This window comes from Grus americana, chromosome 7, assembly GCF_028858705.1.
Source record: "Grus americana isolate bGruAme1 chromosome 7, bGruAme1.mat, whole genome shotgun sequence".
NCBI classification, from domain to species: Eukaryota; Metazoa; Chordata; class Aves; order Gruiformes; family Gruidae; genus Grus; species Grus americana.
This window is the reverse complement of record NC_072858.1, coordinates 15,006,159-15,027,928: the sequence shown is the minus strand read 5'-3', so window position 1 is coordinate 15,027,928 and position 21,770 is coordinate 15,006,159. Positions and strand designations below refer to the sequence as shown.

At 49.2% G+C, this 21,770-nt stretch overlaps 2 protein-coding genes across 3 annotated transcripts in view; one reads left to right on the top strand and one right to left on the bottom strand.

Annotated features, from left to right (window-relative positions):
• Window positions 1–349: 349 nt before the first annotated feature.
• ACTR1A (actin related protein 1A) lies at window positions 350–18,255 on the bottom strand. The gene is made up of 11 exons (XM_054831727.1): window positions 18,104–18,255; window positions 12,607–12,671; window positions 11,647–11,722; window positions 10,192–10,317; window positions 9,270–9,394; window positions 8,736–8,952; window positions 5,538–5,630; window positions 4,613–4,787; window positions 3,664–3,725; window positions 3,229–3,269; window positions 350–2,625 (listed from the first exon to the last, which is right to left on the bottom strand). The coding sequence occupies exons 1-11, from the start codon at window positions 18,149–18,151 to the stop codon at window positions 2,523–2,525; spliced, it is 1,131 nt and encodes a 376-aa protein (XP_054687702.1). The 5' UTR covers window positions 18,152–18,255; the 3' UTR covers window positions 350–2,522.
• Window positions 18,256–20,313: 2,058 nt separating this feature from the next.
• Window positions 20,314–21,770, top strand: part of SUFU (SUFU negative regulator of hedgehog signaling) — a 99,727-nt gene continuing 98,270 nt past the window's right edge. For both annotated transcript variants that reach the window (XM_054831434.1, XM_054831432.1), the window contains exon 1: window positions 20,314–20,651. In XM_054831434.1, the coding sequence (XP_054687409.1) occupies window positions 20,470–20,651 (182 nt within the window). In that variant the 5' untranslated portion in view covers window positions 20,314–20,469. The remainder of the gene's footprint in view (window positions 20,652–21,770) is intronic.

The following is a 21,770-nucleotide window of genomic DNA, read 5'->3' as shown; positions in this document are numbered from 1 at the left end:
GTGCCAGCTCCTCTCATGACAACGGTGGCATTGCTTCCATCACCCTTGCAAAGCCAGGGCTCTCCTCGCTGCCTGCACCAGCTCCTCAGCTGCCCTTGATCTGTCTGCAGGGACAGACTATACAATGGTTGCTGAGGAGGAGAGCAGCTTTGGACAGCACCAGCACAGAACACAGCTCCAGCCCAGGACTCTCCTTCCCTCAGAAGTCAGATCAGGAAGGCAATCCTGACCAGAGATGGTATCTCCTTGCAGAGACTGGCCAGCAACAATTCTGCACAGGCAAGAGAAGAATACAGGTTACCTCCTCAAAAATGCAAATGTGGGAAGATGACATCAGGAGGCTCAAGGGTTGTATATGAATGACTTTATTTAAGTATGCTGGGCACCACCAGGCAACATGGTTTGGACAGTGTGCAAGGGAACAGGCAGATCAAATGAATGCTAGATTGGAGACGGCGCCTTTCTGTCTGGTCACTGCAGGTTACAAAATGGAGCAAGGCTGCTGCAAGGCCAGCGGAGGGGCTGGGAGGGGAGGAAGAGCTCACCAGCACTGCCTGGGGCACATGGTAACTGAACAAGGGGTTTGCTTCTGCCTCTCTGCACGCTGCAGCAAACCAGCAAGAACACAACTGATTTTTTTTTCAACAGAACAAGGCTGAGCATCAACTGCTTTTTTGTACCCGACAGGTTCTTGCTTAAAAAACCCCCCAGTCTGCTCTGATGGGTGTAGGGGAACAAGCAGCCTGGCCTCAGCCAGGAACAGACCACCCTGCCAGCCTACAGTCTCTCCCAGCCCAACAGTGAACTCCCAAAATGTGGTTCCTGCCAGGGGGAACATGCTGCTGCTGCTTACATTCATGTCAGCTGGGACACTGCACCAGCTGCTGCCACAGCTCTGCAGCAGGCTGGCAGCCAGGCTGCTGCAGCCCTCCTGCTCTCACCCTGTCTTTGCGCTTGAAAGCAGCCCCGAGCTTATGTGTGGCAACAAACAGAAAGGAGGGGAACAGGGAGGAACCGCCACAGCAACTCCAGCTCTGCTGCTGCTGCCGCCAGGTGCTGCAGAAAATTGACGGGGGGGGGGGGGGGGGGGGAGAGCACCAAATAATGCATAAGAAAAACCTAGAGGAGAACCAGTGGCACAACCCAGCACAAGCAGGGCTGTAGGCCTGCCTGTGGCTGTAAAAGCAGTAGAGCAAAGCAGCCAGCAGGCAAGCAGAAAGGCATGCACAGTACAGTAGAACACAGCCATTGCGACAGCTTCCCGCTCACAAAGCTGCCGCTTGCACCAGCATCCTGGTACAGTTTATTGTCCTCTCATTGAGTGTATTCATAGAGAACAGCAGGACTCCCTACAGAGCAGTTACTGGGTGGCATCACAGGGCTGGCTGTTCCACCAAGCATGTGTGCTGTGAACAGTGTTAACATGGAACAAGGGACAGCTAGGTAAGAAGTGTTCAAAGAAGACCCAAAGCATAATTCCCAGGTGCTGTGGTCAGTATTTGAGAGATCCTCAGACATTTCAATAAATAAAACAATTCTTACATTACAATGCACCTTTCCAATTATTATTTTGCCCCAGAATGGATAAAGTACACGAGAGTTATGCCTGGCTGCAAATACATGCTCCCTTTGCCCTGACATGGCAGGAAGGAGGGAAACAGCCTCAACTCTTACAGAGAAAGAACATGAGAACTCAGCACTGTAAATCTTGGCAGGTTGAAGGGTAACACACAAGTGCCTTCACCCCCACTCTGGTGCACTTGCTTCCAGAGGAGAAAAGGTATTTAAAACAAGGTACGAGAGAATAACCGTCTAGTACAATGATAGCTGATTAGGTTTGCTTTGTTCTACTCCATGCAATACAAACTAAGTCCTATCACCAACTTCTCCAGCTGCAGTGCAGATCCACACATCAGGCTAAGAAGTTACACACGCATACACACACACTCACGCACCAAAAACAGTGGGGGCAAACAGGTTTAACTGTTGAGAATGTGCTTTCTCTTAATAAAAAATATATTAAAAACAACTTCAAAAAACTACTGATGGTGAAGACACTGAAGAAGAAAGTAGCTATGGGGCCTCAGCTATGTGTTTCCAGACGATCCAGGCATTGCAGTCAGGCTGACCATAGCCTGCGTGAGCAGTCTGCAGTGGTTGGCTCCCCGTTGCAGTTTCTATAAGCTGTTCCCTTTGTTTTTGCTTGCTTGTTTGTTTTACAGTGACAAATGTGATTGCAATACAGGAATTAAGGGACTGAAATGAAAAAAGGAATGGGCCATTCTGGAGAAAGTCAGATTGGTATTTTCTCCTTTCCATTTAAAAAAAAAAAACTGACAAAATAAAAAAATAAGAAGTTAGTAGTACTAATACAACCTTCCTGCTGCTGTCGCCTTTGCTCAGTGACAACGGGGCATGCTGGCGCACACACACACACAGGCAGCTCTCAGACACTCGGACTCAGAAAAGCGAGTTTAGAACTGAAGTGAGTCTTCAGAGGAGACTGAGGATGGGTCCCAGGGCTAGAAGCTTTTTCGTTGGATGGCACGAGCTCCGTCTTCTTCATATTCCTTTTTCGAAACCCACATTTTCTTAAAGGTGTCCAGTGAGGCCAGGATAGAGCCACTGGGGAGAGACAGGCACGTTATGGGTTACAGGAAAACGCTGGGGCACTCTCATCCTATCCCTGAAGAGATGAGCTGTTTCTATCGCGTGGCACCTCCCTATGTCAGGAAGGTGCTGAGGCTCCCTGTTATCTACAACAGAAATGCTCTCTGGACAGCCACTTCCTCCCGTTACCCTCAATCGTGCCAAGCACCATGGGGCTTGGCACCAGCCACCCCCTCCCAAAGGCCCTGCTGATTGCTGCTCCAAGCACCAGCTCCGGTCACACGGGATCTGCTCTCACTTTCTAGGAGAGTTTAGTTCTCCCGATCTGCAGCAAAGACACACACAAGAGGGAGAACGTACCTAGAGCCTCTGCCCTAAGAAATGTACTACCTATGAGCTTGTTCTACCTTAGACTGGATGTTAAGACTGGTAAGACAAGGAAAATTAACAGTTCCTGCGGGAGCCCTCAGGACCGAAAAGGCCAAGGGGCTGGCAGTGCAGATGGAGTCAGGCTCAGTAAGCAGGCTGAGCATCGCACAGCTGAACAATGACACCCTCCTAATACACAGCACCGGAAGGGACAACAGTGAGAGTGCCAATGGGCTGCGCAGTACGTACCCAATCCACGTGGAATACAATCTCTCCTGAGGGGCTGATATCTGGGAGAAAGAGAGAATCAGTCAGCACATTCCCAAGCTCCAGTCTGCTCCTCCTGGCACCCTGCCCCCATTTCACTATAGCTGACAGCTGACAAACACAGGTACGATCTCTCCCACTAGACAGACACCAAGCAATGTGTGTCGTCCTATGTCCCCCCCCAAAAAACCAGCCCCAGTAGTCCAGGATCCTGGACAAGGTCACACTGTCAGAGGAGCCACCTTCTCTGTGATGAAATCAAACAGGTTTTCGTCACAACAGCTTTCCTGAGACAGCCCAACAGTGTTTGCTGTTTCTGGTCTGAAGCAAATGGCAGCTGCGCTCTCAGCATGGTTCTTTAAAGGCCCCAGAACACCAGACATAGAAAGTGATAAACACAAAAGAGATTGCTCCTACCCTTATTTTGACGTCCTTCGGAGCTAGTTTCTTCACTTCACTCAACAGCCTGTCGCCAAAACCTACACAGACAGAAAATGTGTAGTCTGAGCCCCTCAGCAAAATCCCAAGTTCTACCTACTAACAATGTGAACATGTCCTATGCAGTCCTACCCACATTTCCCACTCCAGATCTCACAGAGACCAGTCTGGAGAGGAGAAGAACGCAGCCAGTGAGAGAGCAGGATTCTGTCTCCCTTAGGCAGACCTCACACGCTGGCACAACAGGCTCTACCTCTCAGCAGCAACTCGAGATGAGCAAACAAGATTTTTAGCTAGGACCATAGGTGGGACAGTTCTCTCCATCCCTGGACATTCCTCCCATGTCCAGCCCATTTGTACAGGGGAGCAGGGTTTGAACAGAAGACCAGGACCTATCTGGAGATGTCCACCTGTGGGTAACAGGCTGATGGGTCCTGGCAGAGGATATCATTAAGTCTATGGGGGCCAGCTGAGCCCTGAGGGGATGGGTAGAAAGCTTTCTGCACCCACATAGCTGACACTTCATGCAGTGCCAGGACTGTCAGACTCTCTCACACACCAGAGACCTAAAGGAACCTTAGGAAATGCAAGAGCCTTTTAGGTACCTAATCTCAAATATTCTGAACTTCAGCAGCAGAAACGAGCACACCTATTCAGTCCTGACACAGTCAGAGCAACAGGAGGAAAACAATAAAAGCCCTTCAAGCCCAGAAGGTGATGTACAACGGGCAGAGGTGTCTTGCATACCCAGAAGGGTATGACTGGGACTCAGAAAATTAGACAGTAACCCCTCCTGAGAGAGCAGAGTTCCCACAGCCCTCATCCCACAGGACAAGTTTGGCGATCTAGGTTATCTTCCCAGTTTCACATGAGAAGGAAACAAGAGATCAGGTACGTCCCAGCCCACTGAAAGAGGAAAGGCAGGAACCTTTGAAAAGCGTGGAGCCTCCAGATAGCACAATGTTGGAGAACAGCGTTCGCCTCAGGTCCATGTCCGATTTTTGAATGGCAAAAACGAGCACCTCGTGGAGTCCTTCACATTCCTCCCCTATCAGGTCTGGCCGGAACAGGAGCTCTGGGGCCCGAAAACGGGCAGAGCCAATCTGCAAGGGGAGAAGTTAACAGAGAGGGGAAGAGAGCATGGTGTGGCTCTGTTCACTGTCTACAGCTTGGACTTGTTTTAGGTGAAACTTCAGAGTAACAAAGTTTCCTGGACATTCATGCTGCATCACTAGTTGCCAGGTGAATGCCAGTTTGGTCTACTGCTCCTAGAAAAGGTGCTATTTTCATTTTACAGATGAAAGAGATGAAGGAACTTGCTCAGCCCCATACAGCAGGTCACTGGCAGAAAAGGGAGCACCACGTAGTGCTGGAGGTAAGACCTGTATTTCCCCTCCTTCAACCATTCTACAGAGGGCTCAGTCTTTTGAGGAATATTCCTAACTCACTCTTCAAAGCAATTGGTACTGCACCTCTAGGCAGGACAAAAGCCACATCCAAAACCACTACTGAGTTTACAGTGAGCTGATTACTACCCACACTCCACACCTGATCTGCATAAAGATTTGCTACATCAGAGCCTGCACTCAAACAGCTCAGACTCCCCAGGGTCATACTGCATCCATACCCAGGACTTTCAGTATAAATTGTACAGCAGAAGTTGTAAAGTTTCTAATAATGTTTTCTTCCCCTAAAAATTCCAGTGGCCAGTCAACAGCCTGGGATGAGTTCTGGTCTTTTAAAATTATCCCCTCCTACCTAACACTGCATCAAATTTGCATCACTAGGTAGAGGGCTATTCTGGAAACCCTGTGCTTCACATCAGGAATCCTCCAAGAGTGGTCCTTACAAACCTCAATAGTGCTTCCATCTGGCAGGTAGTATTGAGCCTTCTCAGTCTCCAGAGTCTCATCCTTCTGGGGGTTTATTGACAGGTAGCAGGCACGCTGGAGAGGAAACAGTCAGGGAGAGGAAGATGAGAAGGGTAAACCCACACACCTCTGATAAAATACTTTTCTCACTAACAATCAAAATCCATGTATCCCTTTGGGGAGACAAATTTCCATGATATTTTGTGCTGAGGAAAAGACCTTTTGGGTTCACATCAGGTAAAATACCTATTCATGCTACAGCTCCATGTTATGATTAGAGAGATCAAGTACGCTCACACCCCCTCTAGCTGCTGCTCACCTCTCGCTTCCAGCTCTCTGATACTGCTCAGAGGTTACCTCCCCTAGCACAGATGGGGTACCTATCCTGTGAGCGCAAAGTAAAACGTGCACCTGAAACACCTTTAGTGACATTCACCTTGTATAAAGGTAGGCTCACGTAACTTCGCAAGGGATTAGGAGTGTGAACAAAGTCCATTATTGCATTTCAACAGGGTAAATGGTAACTAATAGCTAACAGCAAAAACTTCTTAACACGATCTAAGCTGCTCACCTCCCATTGCCCACCTACATTTTAAGTTACAGGAAACAAAATACTTTAACTTTTCAAACTGCTCCAGCACTCCGTATTTTTTATTGCATAGTAAGCTTTGCTATTCCAAATTGTTATTCATTTGGGGATTAAATAAAAAAAACTAAACAAAAATCACTGAAACATTTAGGTTGGCCTCTTGAGATCATGTAGTCCAACTCCCTTGTTCATGCAGGGTCAGCTAGAGCAGGATGCCCAAAACCACATCCAGGCATGTCTGCAGTATCTCCACAGATGGAGAATCTACAAACCTCTCTGGGCAACCTGCTACAGTGTTTGACTGCCCTCACAGTAAACCAAGAAACAGAGAACAATGCCTGCACTGAAATAGGTATAAGTAAGGGTTCTCCTTTTAAGGTAATTTCTCTCATAGATTTTTCAACATCCCCAAATTTCTTTCCTAATTTTTTCCCCTTTAGAGACAAAAAAACCAAACCAAACACAAAACTCAAGTCAGTCAGACTCTAACAGATCACAAGCAGCTTTTGGGACTGAGAAACTCCCATGTCCAGGATCTCAGCTTTGTGCTTGCCATGGTGCGTTCAGGCTGCATATCCAAACTTCTCCCGAGGCAAGAAAGCTGCAAACACAAGAAGCCACACTCAACCCCTCTTGATCTTTGCAAATCAAGTCATAAACGGCACCAGCATCAACAGAAATCCGACTGCAAGTTCCAGGCACATGTATCCTAGAAATGCGCAACACTTTCCCCAGCTAAAATTAATCTTAAAGCAAAGCAAAAGGTGTAGATTGGAAAGCGACTATCAAGTTGTTTCCTCACTTATTTAGCAGTCTCACTGGTGAGGGTAGTCAGTATGCAAAATAGGGCTTGGCTCACTTTCCCCTGCTCTTTGTTTCCCTAAGCGTATAGTCCAGAAATAAAGATTGCACTGGTGCAACACTTTACACTTAACAGTCAGCACAATGCCTTTTAATAGTTTCATCACCCAAGATGCAAAAGGAGCCTTGGCCATTTATGAAAAGTACAAGTGTATTTCTGAAGAGTATAAGCCTTTTGCTTTGTCCCGTAAGGCCACTGCAATTGCACTGCAGCTGATGCTTGGTACAAAACAGGCTTCTTCTGAAGCAAAAAACTCTCCAGCAAGCCTCTGATCACTAGGATCTTCTGGTCCACAGATGCTGCAGTACCTGCACAGGTCAGGTTTTTTTCTCCCATTCAGCAATCAACACTTGTAGAACAGAGAGCAGCTACCAGGTTAAAACCTACAACCCTATGAAGTCTCCTGCTCTGGGCAACAGGCAAAAGCCACTCAGCTGTACCACGGCACAAAGCACAAACACTGCTCCCTCAGCACAGCCACACCGAGCCACAGCCACGCAGAACAAGCAAACTATTTCCATTAAGGCCCTTTGTTGGTAGGTCACAGGCTCAAGAATAGCTCAATATTGCTCTCAAGCCCTGGCACAGGCTGCTGCCTCAGCCCAGAGTTAGCTGCGGCAATCATAGCTTCTGATGGGGCCCACGGCACAGCAGGGACTGCCAGGCATCAGCACACAGAAACCACAACCAGTACCGATCCGAAGACTGACCCCACGTACTGAGGGCATGGACGTGCAGGCAGCCCCGAGTCACACACGGCCTTGCTGAAATCAGAGAGCAAGCCGTCTGTGTGAGCACGGTGATGATGCAAAGCTGCTGTGAGCAGTCACCATCTCTGAGCTACTATTCACTGCCCCCTCTGTCCTCCTCTCTTGGCACACAACAGAAGCCAAGGTCACTAAACACTGCAGACCCTATCAAGAGGGGAATCTTTTGTAAAGGTGAATGCTGTGAGTAAATCCTTTCACGGAGCAGGAGCAACTTGCAATATCCCACTTGCGATCCCTACCTGCCATGGATTTTAATGGCCCTTACCCTGAAGCATAAAAAACCACTAGTGAAAGATGTCATCAGACCCTGAGAAACTGCAGCACAGGTAAATGCAAAACAGATTCTGAACCACCAGCCTGTCTCATCTCCATGTTAACAGCCCCTCAATAGGGATGAGATGCAACTTTCACTCTAAGTCTCCCAGAATACAGGATGGCTGAGGTTGCAAGGGACCTTTGGAGGTCATCTTGTCCACCCGCCTTGTTCAAGCAGGGTCATCTATAGCAGGTTGCCCAAGACCATGCCCAGATGGCTTCTGAATATCACCAAGGATGGAGACTCCACATCTCTCTGGACAAACTGTGCCAGTGCTTGGTCACCCTCACAGAAAAAAGTTTCTGTTCAGATAGAACCTCCTGTGCTTCAGTTTGTGCATCTTGTCCTGTCACTAGACATCACTAAAATGAGCTTGGCTCTGTTTTCTTTGCACCCTCCCTTCACACATGTATATACATTGATGAGATCCTCCCAACCTTCTCTTCTCACAGCTCAGTCTTTCCTCATATGAGAGATGCTCCAGTCCTTTAATTATCTTAGTGGCCCTAGCCTCCCTCAGATAGATAAAGGAATGAGGTGTGGAGCTAGGTAGGCTGGTACTTCCCACTAGATTTCAGGAGTGACAACTTCCCTTGGGCAGAAATCCCTTCTTGGAAAAACACAGAGACAGACAGTGCATCACCTCCTTGATGGTCTTGACAATCTCAAACTCGGAGGTTGTGTGGAAGTCATAGCCTTCCTTCCGGAGGTAGAGACGCAGGAAGCGTGAGACATCACGGCCAGCAATGTCAATCCGCATGATGGAGTGAGGCATGGCAAAGCCTTCATAGATGGGAACCGCATGGGTAACACCATCCCCGGAGTCCAGCACCACTCCTGTAGTCCTCCCAGTTGCGTAGCTAGCAAAGGGGCAAAGAATCAAGTCAGAACAAGTGATTGAAAGTGACCCCAAGCATGCAGCACATCCAGGCTCAACTCATGGAGCAGAGATTTCATGTGAACAAGGGCTAAAAAACCCCCAAAAATCTAGTTCTCATGATAATTCAGCAAATTCCTGTAAAGTCTTTATTACAGAAATTAAATTGAGTTTCAGTTCTTGCTTGAAAAGGGGTAAGTCAGACATCAGTGTGGTCTTCCACAGGGTTTTTTGTTTGTTAAAAAAATGGATTTCACAGCAACATTTCACAAGCGCAAAACAAAGACAAAAGACACTTACAGGCTAAGCACAGCTTGCATGGAGATGAACAGTGCTGGCACATTGAAGGTCTCAAAAAACACCTCAGCAGCACGCTCTCTGTTCTTGCGTGGGTTTAGAGGTGCTTCTGTCAGCAGCACAGGATGCTGGTAAAGAAAAGAAGAAGCTGTACTGCAATAACCAGGAGGCAGCTAGACGTGTGTTCCTGAAAATTTCTGCTTATTTATTCATTTTACAACCTATTGGTGCAAGAGGACTGTTAGAAAGGAATAATTTCAGCTACCGAGCTGTATTAGACTGTGAATAACCTCTGTTAAGCTGGAAGACCAACATGGTTCTAGTCTAGTCATGAAGAAGTATTAGGAAGCCTACTCTATAAGCAACCCTGCCCCAAGAAGGATGAACAAGATGACTCTCAGTGCCAAAAGTCAGCCAGGTTAGCCAAAATACACAGACTCTGAGAACGAGTGAAGGCATATGGTCTTAGCATGAGCAGGCAGAAATATTCCTACTCCACTTATACAACCTATTGCAATCAGTCATTTAATAATTTTTTGGTCAGCTCCTTCCAGACCACAGGATTGTGGTTTTCTCCTTCCTCACTTCAAATCATGTCACTGCTGAGTGGATATGCCTGATGCGCAGGCAGAACAGGAAAAGTTAGAAGCACTTGGCCTAGAGCAGAATCACTGGAGAGAGTGGGAATAACGAATGCTGAAAGTCAGATTTTCAGTCAGGCCAGAACATTAGATCCGAGGAGGAATTCTGCTCGGACACTTCTTGTGCAGTATCTACTGAGAGGTGAAAGAGCCTAATTTAACAACAGACACATTTAGAAAGAAAAGCAAAGGAAAAGTCCCAAATCTTTCCTGGAGTTCCAAGGCTCCTGGTGTTATACACACACAGAGTGACGCCTGTGCCATTATGTAACAGGGTATCTCACCTCCTCTGAGAATGTCTGAAGCTGGTCTTTTGAATACACATACTGCCAAATGCGCTCCATGTCATTCCAGTCCTTCACTATGCCATGCTCCATCGGGTATCGGATTGAGAGGAGACCTCTGTGCTCCTGAGCAAACAGAAACAACAACAGAACATACCTGTCAGAGACTCAAACCATCACATTTCTGAGCACTATGACTATGATTTAATGTTAGGTTCCCTTATTTTTGATTGCACTAAAAGACAACTTATGTCTAGCATATAGGGCTGTTGTGGTTTAACCCAGCTGGCAGGTAAAACAACCACACAGCCGTTTGCTCACTCCCTGCCCCACCAGTGGGATAGGGGAGAGAATCGAAAGAAAAATAAAACTTGTAGGTTAAGATAAAAACAGTTTAATAGGACAGAAAAGGAAGAGAATAATAACGATGGTAAAAGAATATACAAAACAAGTAATGCACAGCACAAGTGCTGACCACCCGCTGACCAATGCCCAGCAAGTCCCTGAGCAGCAGCAGCCCCTCCCTGGCCAACTCCCCCCAGCTTATATACTGAGCTTGATGTCATATGGTATGGAATATCCCTTTGGCCACTTTGGGTCAGCTGTCCTGGCTGTGGCCCCTCCCAGCTTCTTGTTCACCTCCTGCGGAAGGCTCGTGCCTCCTTGCTGGCAAACTCCTTGACTTAATTGCTGCTAAGCAACAACTGAAACATCAGTGTGTTATCAACATTATCTTTATACTAAATCCAAAACACAGTACTATACCAGCTGCTAGGAAGAAAATTAACTCTATCCCAGCTGAAACCAAGACAAGGGCAAAAAGTGAACATTAATCACAAACATCTCTCCCAGAGAAGTATTCACGAGATTAAACAAGGCCTTTTTATACCAAGTACAAAAGTCTGGCATTTGCAGAGCACATTCCATCCTAACACTTTTCAAGCCAACATACAGACACCTATCAAATTGTACCTTTCTTTTACCAGCTCAGTCATGATATAAAACATAACAGGGTGGTATTGGGAAATGTATTTTGGAGGGCTCACGAGAAATGTGAGACCATACGAACTACACACTGACAAAAGCAGGACTGTGGAAAGCAAACTTCTTGCCCACACCAGGGACATAAAAGGCAACCAAGTAGGGTCCCATTTCTAAAGTTCCCAGTCAAAAAGATGGGGAGGTAACCATAGAGACCTAGAAGTAGCCTAGGAAAAAAAAAAAAAGGGATATAGAAGGACTTGGGAAAAAGGTCTGTGGTCAGCAGGTTTGCACAGGAATTTCATGAAGCTTGCCACTCCACCTTGGACACACTTAAAAGCATCAATCTATTCTGCTCTTCAGATCTATATGCTGATATCAAGGCATCACAGCCCTTAAGCACAACTGCTACAGCCCCTCCTAACAGCAGCATACTGAGATATATGGAGAAGTACAGTATATAGGTTTTCTTACCTCTGCCTTTGGACCAATGAAAATGTCCCCTTCTAAAGCACCAGCCATAACACGAACGTGCTTTGGTCTGCCCACACTAGAACAGAGGCAAGAATATAAATGTTTCAAGAGAGAGCGCTCAGGTACACCCAAGAATTTACTACTTTGTGTTCCTCTCTGTCCTAACCAGTATTTTCTAAAGCGACGTGTGAGTCTGGAGGCACTATCAGGTGCAGACAGACCCATGTTTGCCCTGAGCTAACCTCAGAACCAGAGGTGAAGGGAACAGATTGCAGACAGTTCTGAATTGACAGGACATAAGCCAGGTGAGTCTGCCCACACCTTCCCTGATGATTCAGGACTTACTTGTTCCAACAGTGCCTGGGGTGAACATGGCTATGCTGAGCAATGGTCTAGGCTGACAGGCACACCTGACCATAGGTAGGCTTCTCAGATTAGACATTTATAGTCCCATACCCCACCTCACCATACCGAGCACATTGCTCAGAACACAAATACACTCATTAAAGAGCCATCCCATTTTAAATAAAAGCCAGTGACTATTCAGAGTTCCTGATCCAGCAGTCCTCCTTCCAGTAAAATTCTCAGAAAACTTCCACGGAAGTCTGACAGGAATCAAGACATCAGACCACACATCAAAGAAATACAGACGCCTTCACACCTCTCATTCCCACTTTGTCTTTTTCCTGGTCCTTTTCCTCATGTCTCAAGATTAAAGGATCCTACAGCTTTGGTTGGGTCTTGAGCCTGACAAAATAAGTTACCTTTTATGGTACATCCCCCCCCGAAAATCTCAAAGTACTTAATAGCAGAGATCTCCTCTCCCTGATGCTTCTGCCCAGCAGGCAGAAAAAGAATAACTCATTTCTCCAGTTACAAAATTGGACCATTCTTCCCCTCTATGTATCAAAGAATTGATACACGGTACTAAGAACTTACCAAGACCAGCAGAATACTTACTAGTTGGGAAAGCAGTATTTCGGTATTTGATCGCCTGCAAAACCCGCTTTAATCACACCCGAACCCTGCGGGAGCAACAGATTAATACATTAGCTTATAATCTGGTCAGTCATCTTTGCAAGTTTTAAAGGAGTAGCAAAGTACATCAGCACTGCTAGATCTTCTTTTTATGAGCAATAAAGCTCCCCAGGGATTGATTCTCTAGGCAGGGTTGGGTATGGGAAGGTGCCAGCAGGCCAGCTTGGCCACTAGAGGGGAGTAACTGGCACCCTCCCTGGCAGCAACACATCACACAAGGAACAAACACCCTCTGGGAGCATCCTCTGGGAGCATCCTGGTACTGCTCCACCTACACGCCCAAATGCCGCGCTGTATTTTTCTACCCATTGCTATAGCTAGGGGTGCAGGAGGCTAAATCCAAGCTCTGCAGTTTTCTATCGATCTTAAATACTCTCTGGGTGCAGGAGAGCACTCCAGAAAGCTGACCAAGACAAACAGAACCTGCCAGCTTCAGGAGCACTGCTAAAAGGGGGAGCATGAAGGCTGTAGGCCTCTCAGAAGAAGCAATTTGGAAAGAATGGAGGGAGGGTGGATAAAGTCAGAGAAGGGAGTAGGAAAGGGCTGTGTGAAACAGGCTGGAACAGAGACTAAAGAAAAGAAGATCAGGTGGTAAATAAACTAGCTAATGCTAAGGAGGCAGGTCACAGAAATGTGGTCAGAAAAAACACTGGAAAGAAACCCAGACTGGGGTCTGGAAAGAACAAAGGTGCCAGTGAGACTGCAAGGGGAAGGGCTGGAGGCAGGAAAAGCAGCTGACAGGACAGGGCTTGTTTAGAAGGGACAAGGAAGAAGAGATTAGGTATGGCAGTCAGAAAGACGCAAATCCAAAAAGCCTTCTGCAACGTTCAAAGCAGCACAAGCAGCAAACACAGAGCGGGTAAAACCAGCCACAGGGAGGCCCTGGCAGTGAGTCAGCGCTGGGCATCTGGCCCCACAGCTCCCATCCCGGTCGGTATCATCCAAAAGCATCCTGGGAACCCCATCATCAACTTAGATCTGTGCTGACTCCTTCCCCTCCTCCATTTCCTCTCCCTGCACAAGGGAATGACATCTTGAAACAATGAGCAGCTTGCAGGAACACCCAAGTTTTGCTAAGGAGCAGATTTTCATAGGATCTCCTTGGATAAGCTGTTTCACTAGTAATCCCAGACTACTGTGGGAGCAAGCTCTTCTGCAGAAAGAGGAGCAGTTCCACTTTACCCCATACTGGGCACAAAGCACACGAGTTTGCACTGAAACCTGCAACCTGTGAAGTGCCTGTTCACTTGCAAGGGCTTTGCAGCAGGACTGCACTGTTTTTGAGACCAAAAAGACATTTTGGCTGCCCCAGAGCATTTCAAAATGCGTAGCAACACAGGTCCTCCACTGCTTTCCCCTTCCCACCACCTCTGTGTGGGTCAGCATCACTGCTTTCATTTGGAGGCTGAGGCCAAACGAGTTGCTCAGGTCTGGCTCTGCCAGACAAGCTTTTGCTGCAGTGGTTTTGGATGGTGCCATCCGTGCTGCCTGCCCCGTTCCAGTGCCAGAGGTTACCAGCCAGAGCAGGCTCAGCAGAAAGGAATGTGAGGCGGCCCCAGCCTCTCCACAGTCCAGCGCCTTATTCCCAAGCTACTTTCACCAGCAGTTTCAGCTGAGGTACCAGGCTTTGCACAGAGCGTGCGTACTCTGCCACCAGGGCTGGGGCACTCCCGCCTTAAAACCACCAGTCAGATTTGCCAGGATGGATCTGTAAGAGATGAGCATCAGGAACACTCTGCAAACCAGACCTAGTTAGTTATAAGAGATATAAAAGACAGATTGCTTGAATCCTCGTCTCCTGACAAATGCCTGCAGCCAGGCTGGCTCAAGGAGTGCACCCAAGCTGGCACCTGGGCAGGACTACTCCCTCTGGGCAAGAGGGACTCGGCTCCAGCTGCATCCTGTCTGCACTAACAGGTACCAGCGTGACAAAGTGGCCTGTGAAGTGTTAAAAGACTTCCCTTTAGACAGATTCTCTTCTGGCTATTCACTTCAAAGTGAAGCAAGGACTAAAACAAACCCACTGTTTTCATTTTCTTTATCATAGCTTATAAATAACTCTATACCTGGCAAATAATACCATCCTTTGTCAAGCCTCATAGCAAAAAAAGTTGAATCAAACGCAGTAACGTAACCACATGAGAATATTGTGCTTATTGAATATTTTATTCAAGATACTTGTTGATCTTGCTGCCAGCACAGTCCGCTGCTGGGAAGTGGTTTCAGGAGAACAATTATGTTCCTTTTTTAACGCAGAGATAGAAACTTCCTTATGCCAGGCCAAAAACTACCCAGCATGTCCTGGTGAGATTCCCAGCAAGCTATACATTTTAAAATTTACATATTGAAGTTCAAAGTTAACCGAATGTGTCGGTAGTTCAGAACTCCTCGCTGGAGTCAAAGACAAATGACTGTTTTGAATGTGCCGGTAGGATGGGACTTCAACACAGTTGTGCTTCCAAGTGCCTGGGAATAAATGGAGCACAGCTGTTTGCTGTCTCCACACTACGAAGACCTGACTGCACTTTCTGACCTATTCCATTTTTCTTGGAAACATTTTACTTCTTTGAAGATATGTGTGCACTGAGTAAATCTATTTAGTATAGACCAGTTCAAGATTCCTATACAGTGAGAGGAAAGTTTCAAATTTTGAAATAACCCTGATTCAGAATGTTTAAAAGTAAAGACCCTTTTTTTTATCTTTGTTTCAAATAAGCAAAAAACCATGCATCCTCCCTTCTGCTACAAGGTCTGATTTATTAAAACTTAAAAAAATTTTAAAATTAATGTCTTTCCACCAGTAACTATCCTGGCTGGGCTTTCATTCTGTTTTGTTTGTTGTTTTTTTTTGTTTTTTTAATCTGAGCAAAATAATAAAAGAAGAAGGAAAAACTACATGTCAATTGTAAAGGTCAAGGAAGATAATCTCATGGAAAATTCTCGTGAGTACCTTGAAGTAACTGAACATGCCTCTTCTGCGAGCTCTGTAGCTAGTTAGTTATTGATTCATTCATCTTGATGCATTTAGGACTCAAATTTAAATGGAAATCACCAAGAGTCAATCTGCCGTGTAGCACTTTTTATGGAGAGTGCACTTTTCATGTTGTCGTAAAACTATTTTATTACATACGCATTTTATAAGATCAAGAACAAACTAAAGACACAACAGCCCTCACTGACAGCTCAGCTGTTTAAAACACCACCACTTCAACTGCAAAGCCAAATTTTATCCTCTTTTATGTAAACAGAGACAATTCCATGGAGGTCAAGGAATTTGCACTTGCTTAGGCCATGGTTGGATCATGCTGTCTATTTACACGTGCATTACGTTCATCAGGGCTCCCAGACCATTTATTTCAGGGAGAGCTTGTTACAGTGCAAGATGGGAACACAATTCTTTTAAAAATGACTTATTGGACAAGAAGGAATATTAAGGTTGTGCTGAGGTACAGCGACAACCTCTCACTGTATATTACAAAACCCTCCCTGCTGAAAACACAAAGCCAAGTGTACTGTTTGGTAACAGGAAAAAAAAAAAAAACAACAACAAAACCCCAACTCCTTGTTGAATTTTTAGCTACAAACCTTAATGTCCTTTTGGAACATGCCGAGATACTAGAGCAGGGCTGGAGTGGGTCTGGCTTGTTCACCAGCTGAGTACATCATTTCCCCCTCTCACACACACATGATGGGATGACATTCTGCATGGAAAAGCTGCCTGCAGCTCTCTGAGCAAGAGCAGTAATGAGGCAGCAGGAACAGCGGTACCTGCTCTGAGCAGCTCCGCTTCCTATCCTGCCTGAACTCAGAGGAGTACCAAAAATGCAGTGTCACCACAAGGCTCCTTGGCTGACAGCCTGCCAGTGTTAAAGGCAGATGTCACGACAACCATCTAATTCTTGTACGGGGAGGGGAAAGGACAGAACTCATTGATCAGAAAGGCAAGAAGAATTAGCTTTCACAGGACCAGCTGATAAAATGAGAAAAGAAACAGAGTCAGTTGCTGCCACACAAGCCCTTCTTTAGGTCTGAAGCAGGGGCGACAATCATTGCACTAAATAACAAAAGGACAGGCTGAAATTAGATATAGGCTGCTACTATTTGACTATAAAACAAACTCATCCCCACAGTACCGGAGTGCCTGGAAATAATTTTAATGGTTAGCTAATCCCTCGACACCATAGCAGGGTCACTACTACTCCAGTCATTTCTAAGAACAACCAACCTAACATTCTTTAATGTCTCCAAAAGAGAAGATAACATGAAGATTATGGAGAAAGAAGGGAGCACAACATTGACCCTTCGAAACAACAAAATCTGGATCACTAGCAGTAGAGGTCTGAAGGGAGGAGCATGAATTGGTGACTCACTACGCTGAAGGAGGCTCCCTCAGATCTGCCCTCCCACCCTTCCTGGATGGTCCTTTCTCTTGAGAGGCCAGCATGGACGGGACTAATCAGAATTGGACCCAGAAGTATCTCACAAGGCTCACAATCACTGTCCTTCACCTCAAACTGAGCTATTACCCATGCAGGTTGAAGGTCTGCTTTGAGCTAATGAGAAACATTATCAGCTGGAAGCAGCCATCTGCAACACCACACCCCAGTCAAATTAAAGCTGATGCAACCCATGCTGTGAACAGTTCCTTCAGGAGCTCTGCCTCCTGTAGGCCTCTGTGTGCGAACGGGCACCTTGGGTGCAGGCACTCCCTTGCTGCAACCACTAGGCTGGATGTGCTGGGACATGGCTGGTACAGGGGGTGACCATCCTCCTTTTGCTGGGCCTGTCAGGGAGCTGGCCTGCGATGTGGGGGTGGCTGCAGGGTATCATCTCCAGCACGGCCCAACAGAGAAAAGCAAACACCCCCGGAGCACGCTGGGAGTCCAGCCAAGGCCGGGCCCATCAGGCCCCATTGTCCCCCGGGCACAAAGAGGGACAAGGCGGGGCCGCAGAGCCGGGGGCGCAGCCCCATCTGACGGACAGCTCTAGCGGCCAATGAACACAGGTGTTCTCCGCGAGGGCGGGACGGGAGGAGCCCCACTTCGACAGGTAACAGAGGGCTGCTCCCGCTGACTGACAGCCGCCCCAGCCAATGGGGTCGCCCCGCCCCTCCCAGCCAGCAGGCACCTCGGCGGCGACCGCTCCCCACCAGCAAGGGGCAGCGGCCCTCCGGCGGGTGAGAGGCGAGCTCCTCAGCCAATCGCGGTGCGCCGAACCGCAGCAGCCCCGCCCCGGTGGCGGCCTGCGAGGACACAGCATACAGCGCTGTACGAGGGCCCAAGGCGGCGGCCAGGCCGGCAAGGGGGGGGGGGGGCGGGCGGCGGGCGGGGTGCGGCCGTCCCCGATGACAAAGGGATTGCGGCCCGCGGGCCCTTCCCGCCCCTCCCAGGTCCCGGGACGCGCGGCCGCCCGCACTCACGTTGTCTATCACGACGGGCTGGTTCGCTATCACGTCGTAGGACTCCATGGCGAGGACCCGCCGCAGCCACCCGTCAGGGAGCAACAGCCCAGCCCTCGGCGGCGCATGCGCGGAATGGGGGCGCGGAGCCGCCTGGGTGATGTATTCCTCCGGCCGCGGTGCCTGCTGGGAAATGTAGTCTGGGCCCCGCGCGGCGCCTTACGGGAAGGTGCGCCTGGAGTGGGGCATGCTGGGAGATGTAGTCCGCGAAACGGAAACGGGGCAAAGATACCCACGGGGCGAAAACACGGCGTGAAACTCGAGTAACGCGGGCGGGTGTCGTGTTCCAGATTCCACCAAAAAGCACTGGATTCCAACTGGCTGCTTTCCAGTTTAACGGATTTTTTCCCCCAATTTTTCTAATTGGAAAAGAGAAAACCCGATCACATCGTTTTCTGTAGAGGCAACCCACCACCAATGACGGCATTTCACTGTTCTGTCATTTCATGGGGTCATCCCTACGAACTGTGGGTCACAACGCATCTGCTCTGAGTATCACCTGGTTTCTCTGCATTTTTGGAGGCACGACATCCAGAAAAGCAGTGTCGGTACAAAGAATGAACATAAAAGGCATTTGAGTATTAAATAATATGTTCCCTGTTGTTTTCCGTTGCACTTTGAATCATCGATGACTGACAACACCACTAAAATGATACATTTACTTGAATCGATATTAACTTGATATTTATCTTTAGTGATTTTCATCATTCACCCTGTGTAAAAGAGCGGTTTTGCACGACAGGATGAAGGGGTTTAAATTATTTCAAGACCAGTATAATATCACTTCAATAAATGCCAGGAGAGACTCGTTATGTGTGTATTAAGCCGACGCAGCACTTCATACATGACTCTGTTACATTTACCTTCTCAGCTGACTGTAATTGACTTCTTGGGTGGATGTCACAAAAAGTAGTATCACAGTAACGGGACAAGTGAAATACCGTTCGTGTGAGCAGCAGTGACTCACGAGAATACCAACTGCTCATCTCCTCAAGTGGATAGTCATTTGTTTGTCTGCTTGCCAGCTTCTTGACTAAATGGGATCTCCTAAAAGGTACGTTGTGAATATTGATTTTAGAATAAACTCTCAGCTATTTAAATGAGAAATGCAACAAGCAGGAGCACTCATCCTATCCTCTCAGCACTCTGTAGCTCATTTCTTCTCTATGCTGATTAAAAAGCAGGACACTGCTCTAGCAAAAATGCATAGGACTACTGAACACATGCCGGCTCACACATACGCACAAGGCTTTGCAGGACCACAGGTGTAGTTGCAAGTCAGGGATGAGCCAGATCTTCAGAATGCTTAGTACACAGGTTAAGATCCTCGATCAGACAGCCCTTGAACTTCACCTATTTACTGTGATAGCTGCCTCTGAGGTACCTACAAGGGGAGAATAAAGGCACTGTGAGGATTGAAGAAGGTACAAAGATAGCAGTAACAAAAGCCGTAAGAGCAGTTGTAAAGGAAATAAGGCTATTAGCTGGCCATGGCTCGGAGCACAGCCATGGTCCCGCAGAACCACCGGGTTATGAACGGCATGGAGATGAGCACTAAGCCTCGCACCCAGCTGTCTGTGCCGAGCCCTGCTGCACGGACAGATGGAAGTCCAACAGAAGCAGCTGCTGAATTGCTGTACTTCACAGCCTCGCTTCTGCAGGTAGTACTGACACAGGCTTGAGTGTCGAGGCCAGGGGTGGCAGTGGCCGGGGAGCTGCCCTAGGACGGGACCTGCCCTGCAGTAAGCCCCCGGGCGAGCCAGAGCCACCAGGCCTCAGCCCCGGGCCTCCCGCCAGCCGGGCCCCTGCCCACCTCAGCGCTGCCCAGGCCTCTCACCCCTCCCTGAGGCTGCCCCACGGCGACGCCTCCTCCTCCCTCAGGCCCCTCCAGGTGCCGGTAACCCCCTGCACCCCCAGACCCCCCTCACGCCCACGGGCCCCCCCTGCAGCCCCGCGCACCCCGCAGCCCCGCACCGCGCTCCCCTCGGCGCCTGACGGGGCCCCTCGCCCCCGCTCCTCGCCCTGCTCCACGCCGTGCCCCGCCACCGCCGCTAGAGGGCGCGCTCGCGGCGTGGCGTGGAGAGGGGCGGGAAGAGGCGCGGCCGCCCTCAGAGTCGCGCGTCGCCATTGGCGGGGCTGCCGTGTCACTCACCGTCGCCCGGGTAGCGGGGCCCGCCTCCTCCTCCCGCAGCGCCGCGCAGCGCCGCTTGGGCCGGGCCGGGCCGGGCGCGCGTCGGGCCGGGAGCAGAGCAGAGCGGAGCTGAACGGGCCGCGCTGGGCTGGGCCTGGACCAGCCGCCTCCGCCGCGCCGTCCCCGCCGCCGGGACATGGAGGGCGTGCGGCCTGGCGGGGGTCCCCCCGCGGGCGGGCCGGGTTCAGGCTCGGGGTCCGGGTCCGGCTCCTTCCCGTCGCTCTTCCCGCCAGGGCTGCACGGTATCTACGGCGAGTGTCGCCGTCTCTATCCCGACCAGCCCAACCCGCTCCAGGTCACCGCCATCCTCAAGTACTGGTGAGGCGGCCGGGGCTGCGGCCTGGAGGGGGCCGAGGGCCTTGCGTGGGTCTAGGGGAGGAGCAGTGGGGCGAGGGGGTCTTGCAGGGGAGCAGAGGGGCTGTGGGTTTTGTGTGGGGTTGGAAAGGTTTGGGGGGAGCAGTGGAGCTAGGGAGAAGTACCAGGGTTGGGGGGAGCAGTGGGGCTGGGGAGGGTTGCAGCAAGGGGAGAGGGGTGAGGGTTGTGTGCTCAGTTTGGGGTGAGATGTGAGAGGTTTGGGGGTGTGCAGTGGGGCTGGTGGAGGAGGGGTTTGGGGGTGCAATGGGGTGCCTGGGAGGTGTATTTGGTGGGGTTCCTGGGGAGGAGGCACTGGCAGTCGGAGGAAGGGTCTAGGGAGGGTTGCACTGAAGACAGGAGGATGTATTGGGGTTTCTGGGGTAGTTTGGCGCTCCCTTGAGTGAGAGGTGGCTGATGAGGGCCTTGGCCGGGGCAGGTCACGGGAAAAGGGAGTGTGCGTTACTCAGTGAAGAGGTTCCCACAGAGCGTGGGGGACTGGAGTTTCCCCTCACGCACAGGAGGCAACATCTCTGCCTTCTGGCCTGGAGCTTGGGGTTCGAGTATGGCCGGCGCTGACTGGAGTGACCCTGCCTTCCAGCCTCCGAGCCAGATGAGTGCTGTGCGTGCACCCATAAAACCCACGGGGCAGAGCTAGCTTCTCTTGCCCTTGCGTAGCCATGTGTTATCGCAGACTGCGAATCTGCTGCTTACTGTCTCTGCTGACACAGTGTCTGACACCAGTAACAGCAGTTGTTTATGTGGGAGAGTGGCATGAAGGAAGTACTTGGATGTTTAGCTATCGAGATAAGTGTCTAGCATCTAGCCTTGTGCGAAGAGGAGTTTCTTTTGCTTTTTACTATCACTTTGGTGCTTGGCCCCTTCTCCTGGGCCTAAGGAACATGGTCAGGTCACCCCTGAGTGTTTGCTGGACCTGACATTGACCAGTGTCTACTCCAGCACTTGGAAAAAGTTTAGTAAACACTCAATTTCTTTATTTACAGTTCATTTTAACCTGTATGTCTCTATCTGATTGAGTCCTGAGCAACAGAAGAATAACATCCTCCCTGTGTTTTGCTCTGACAG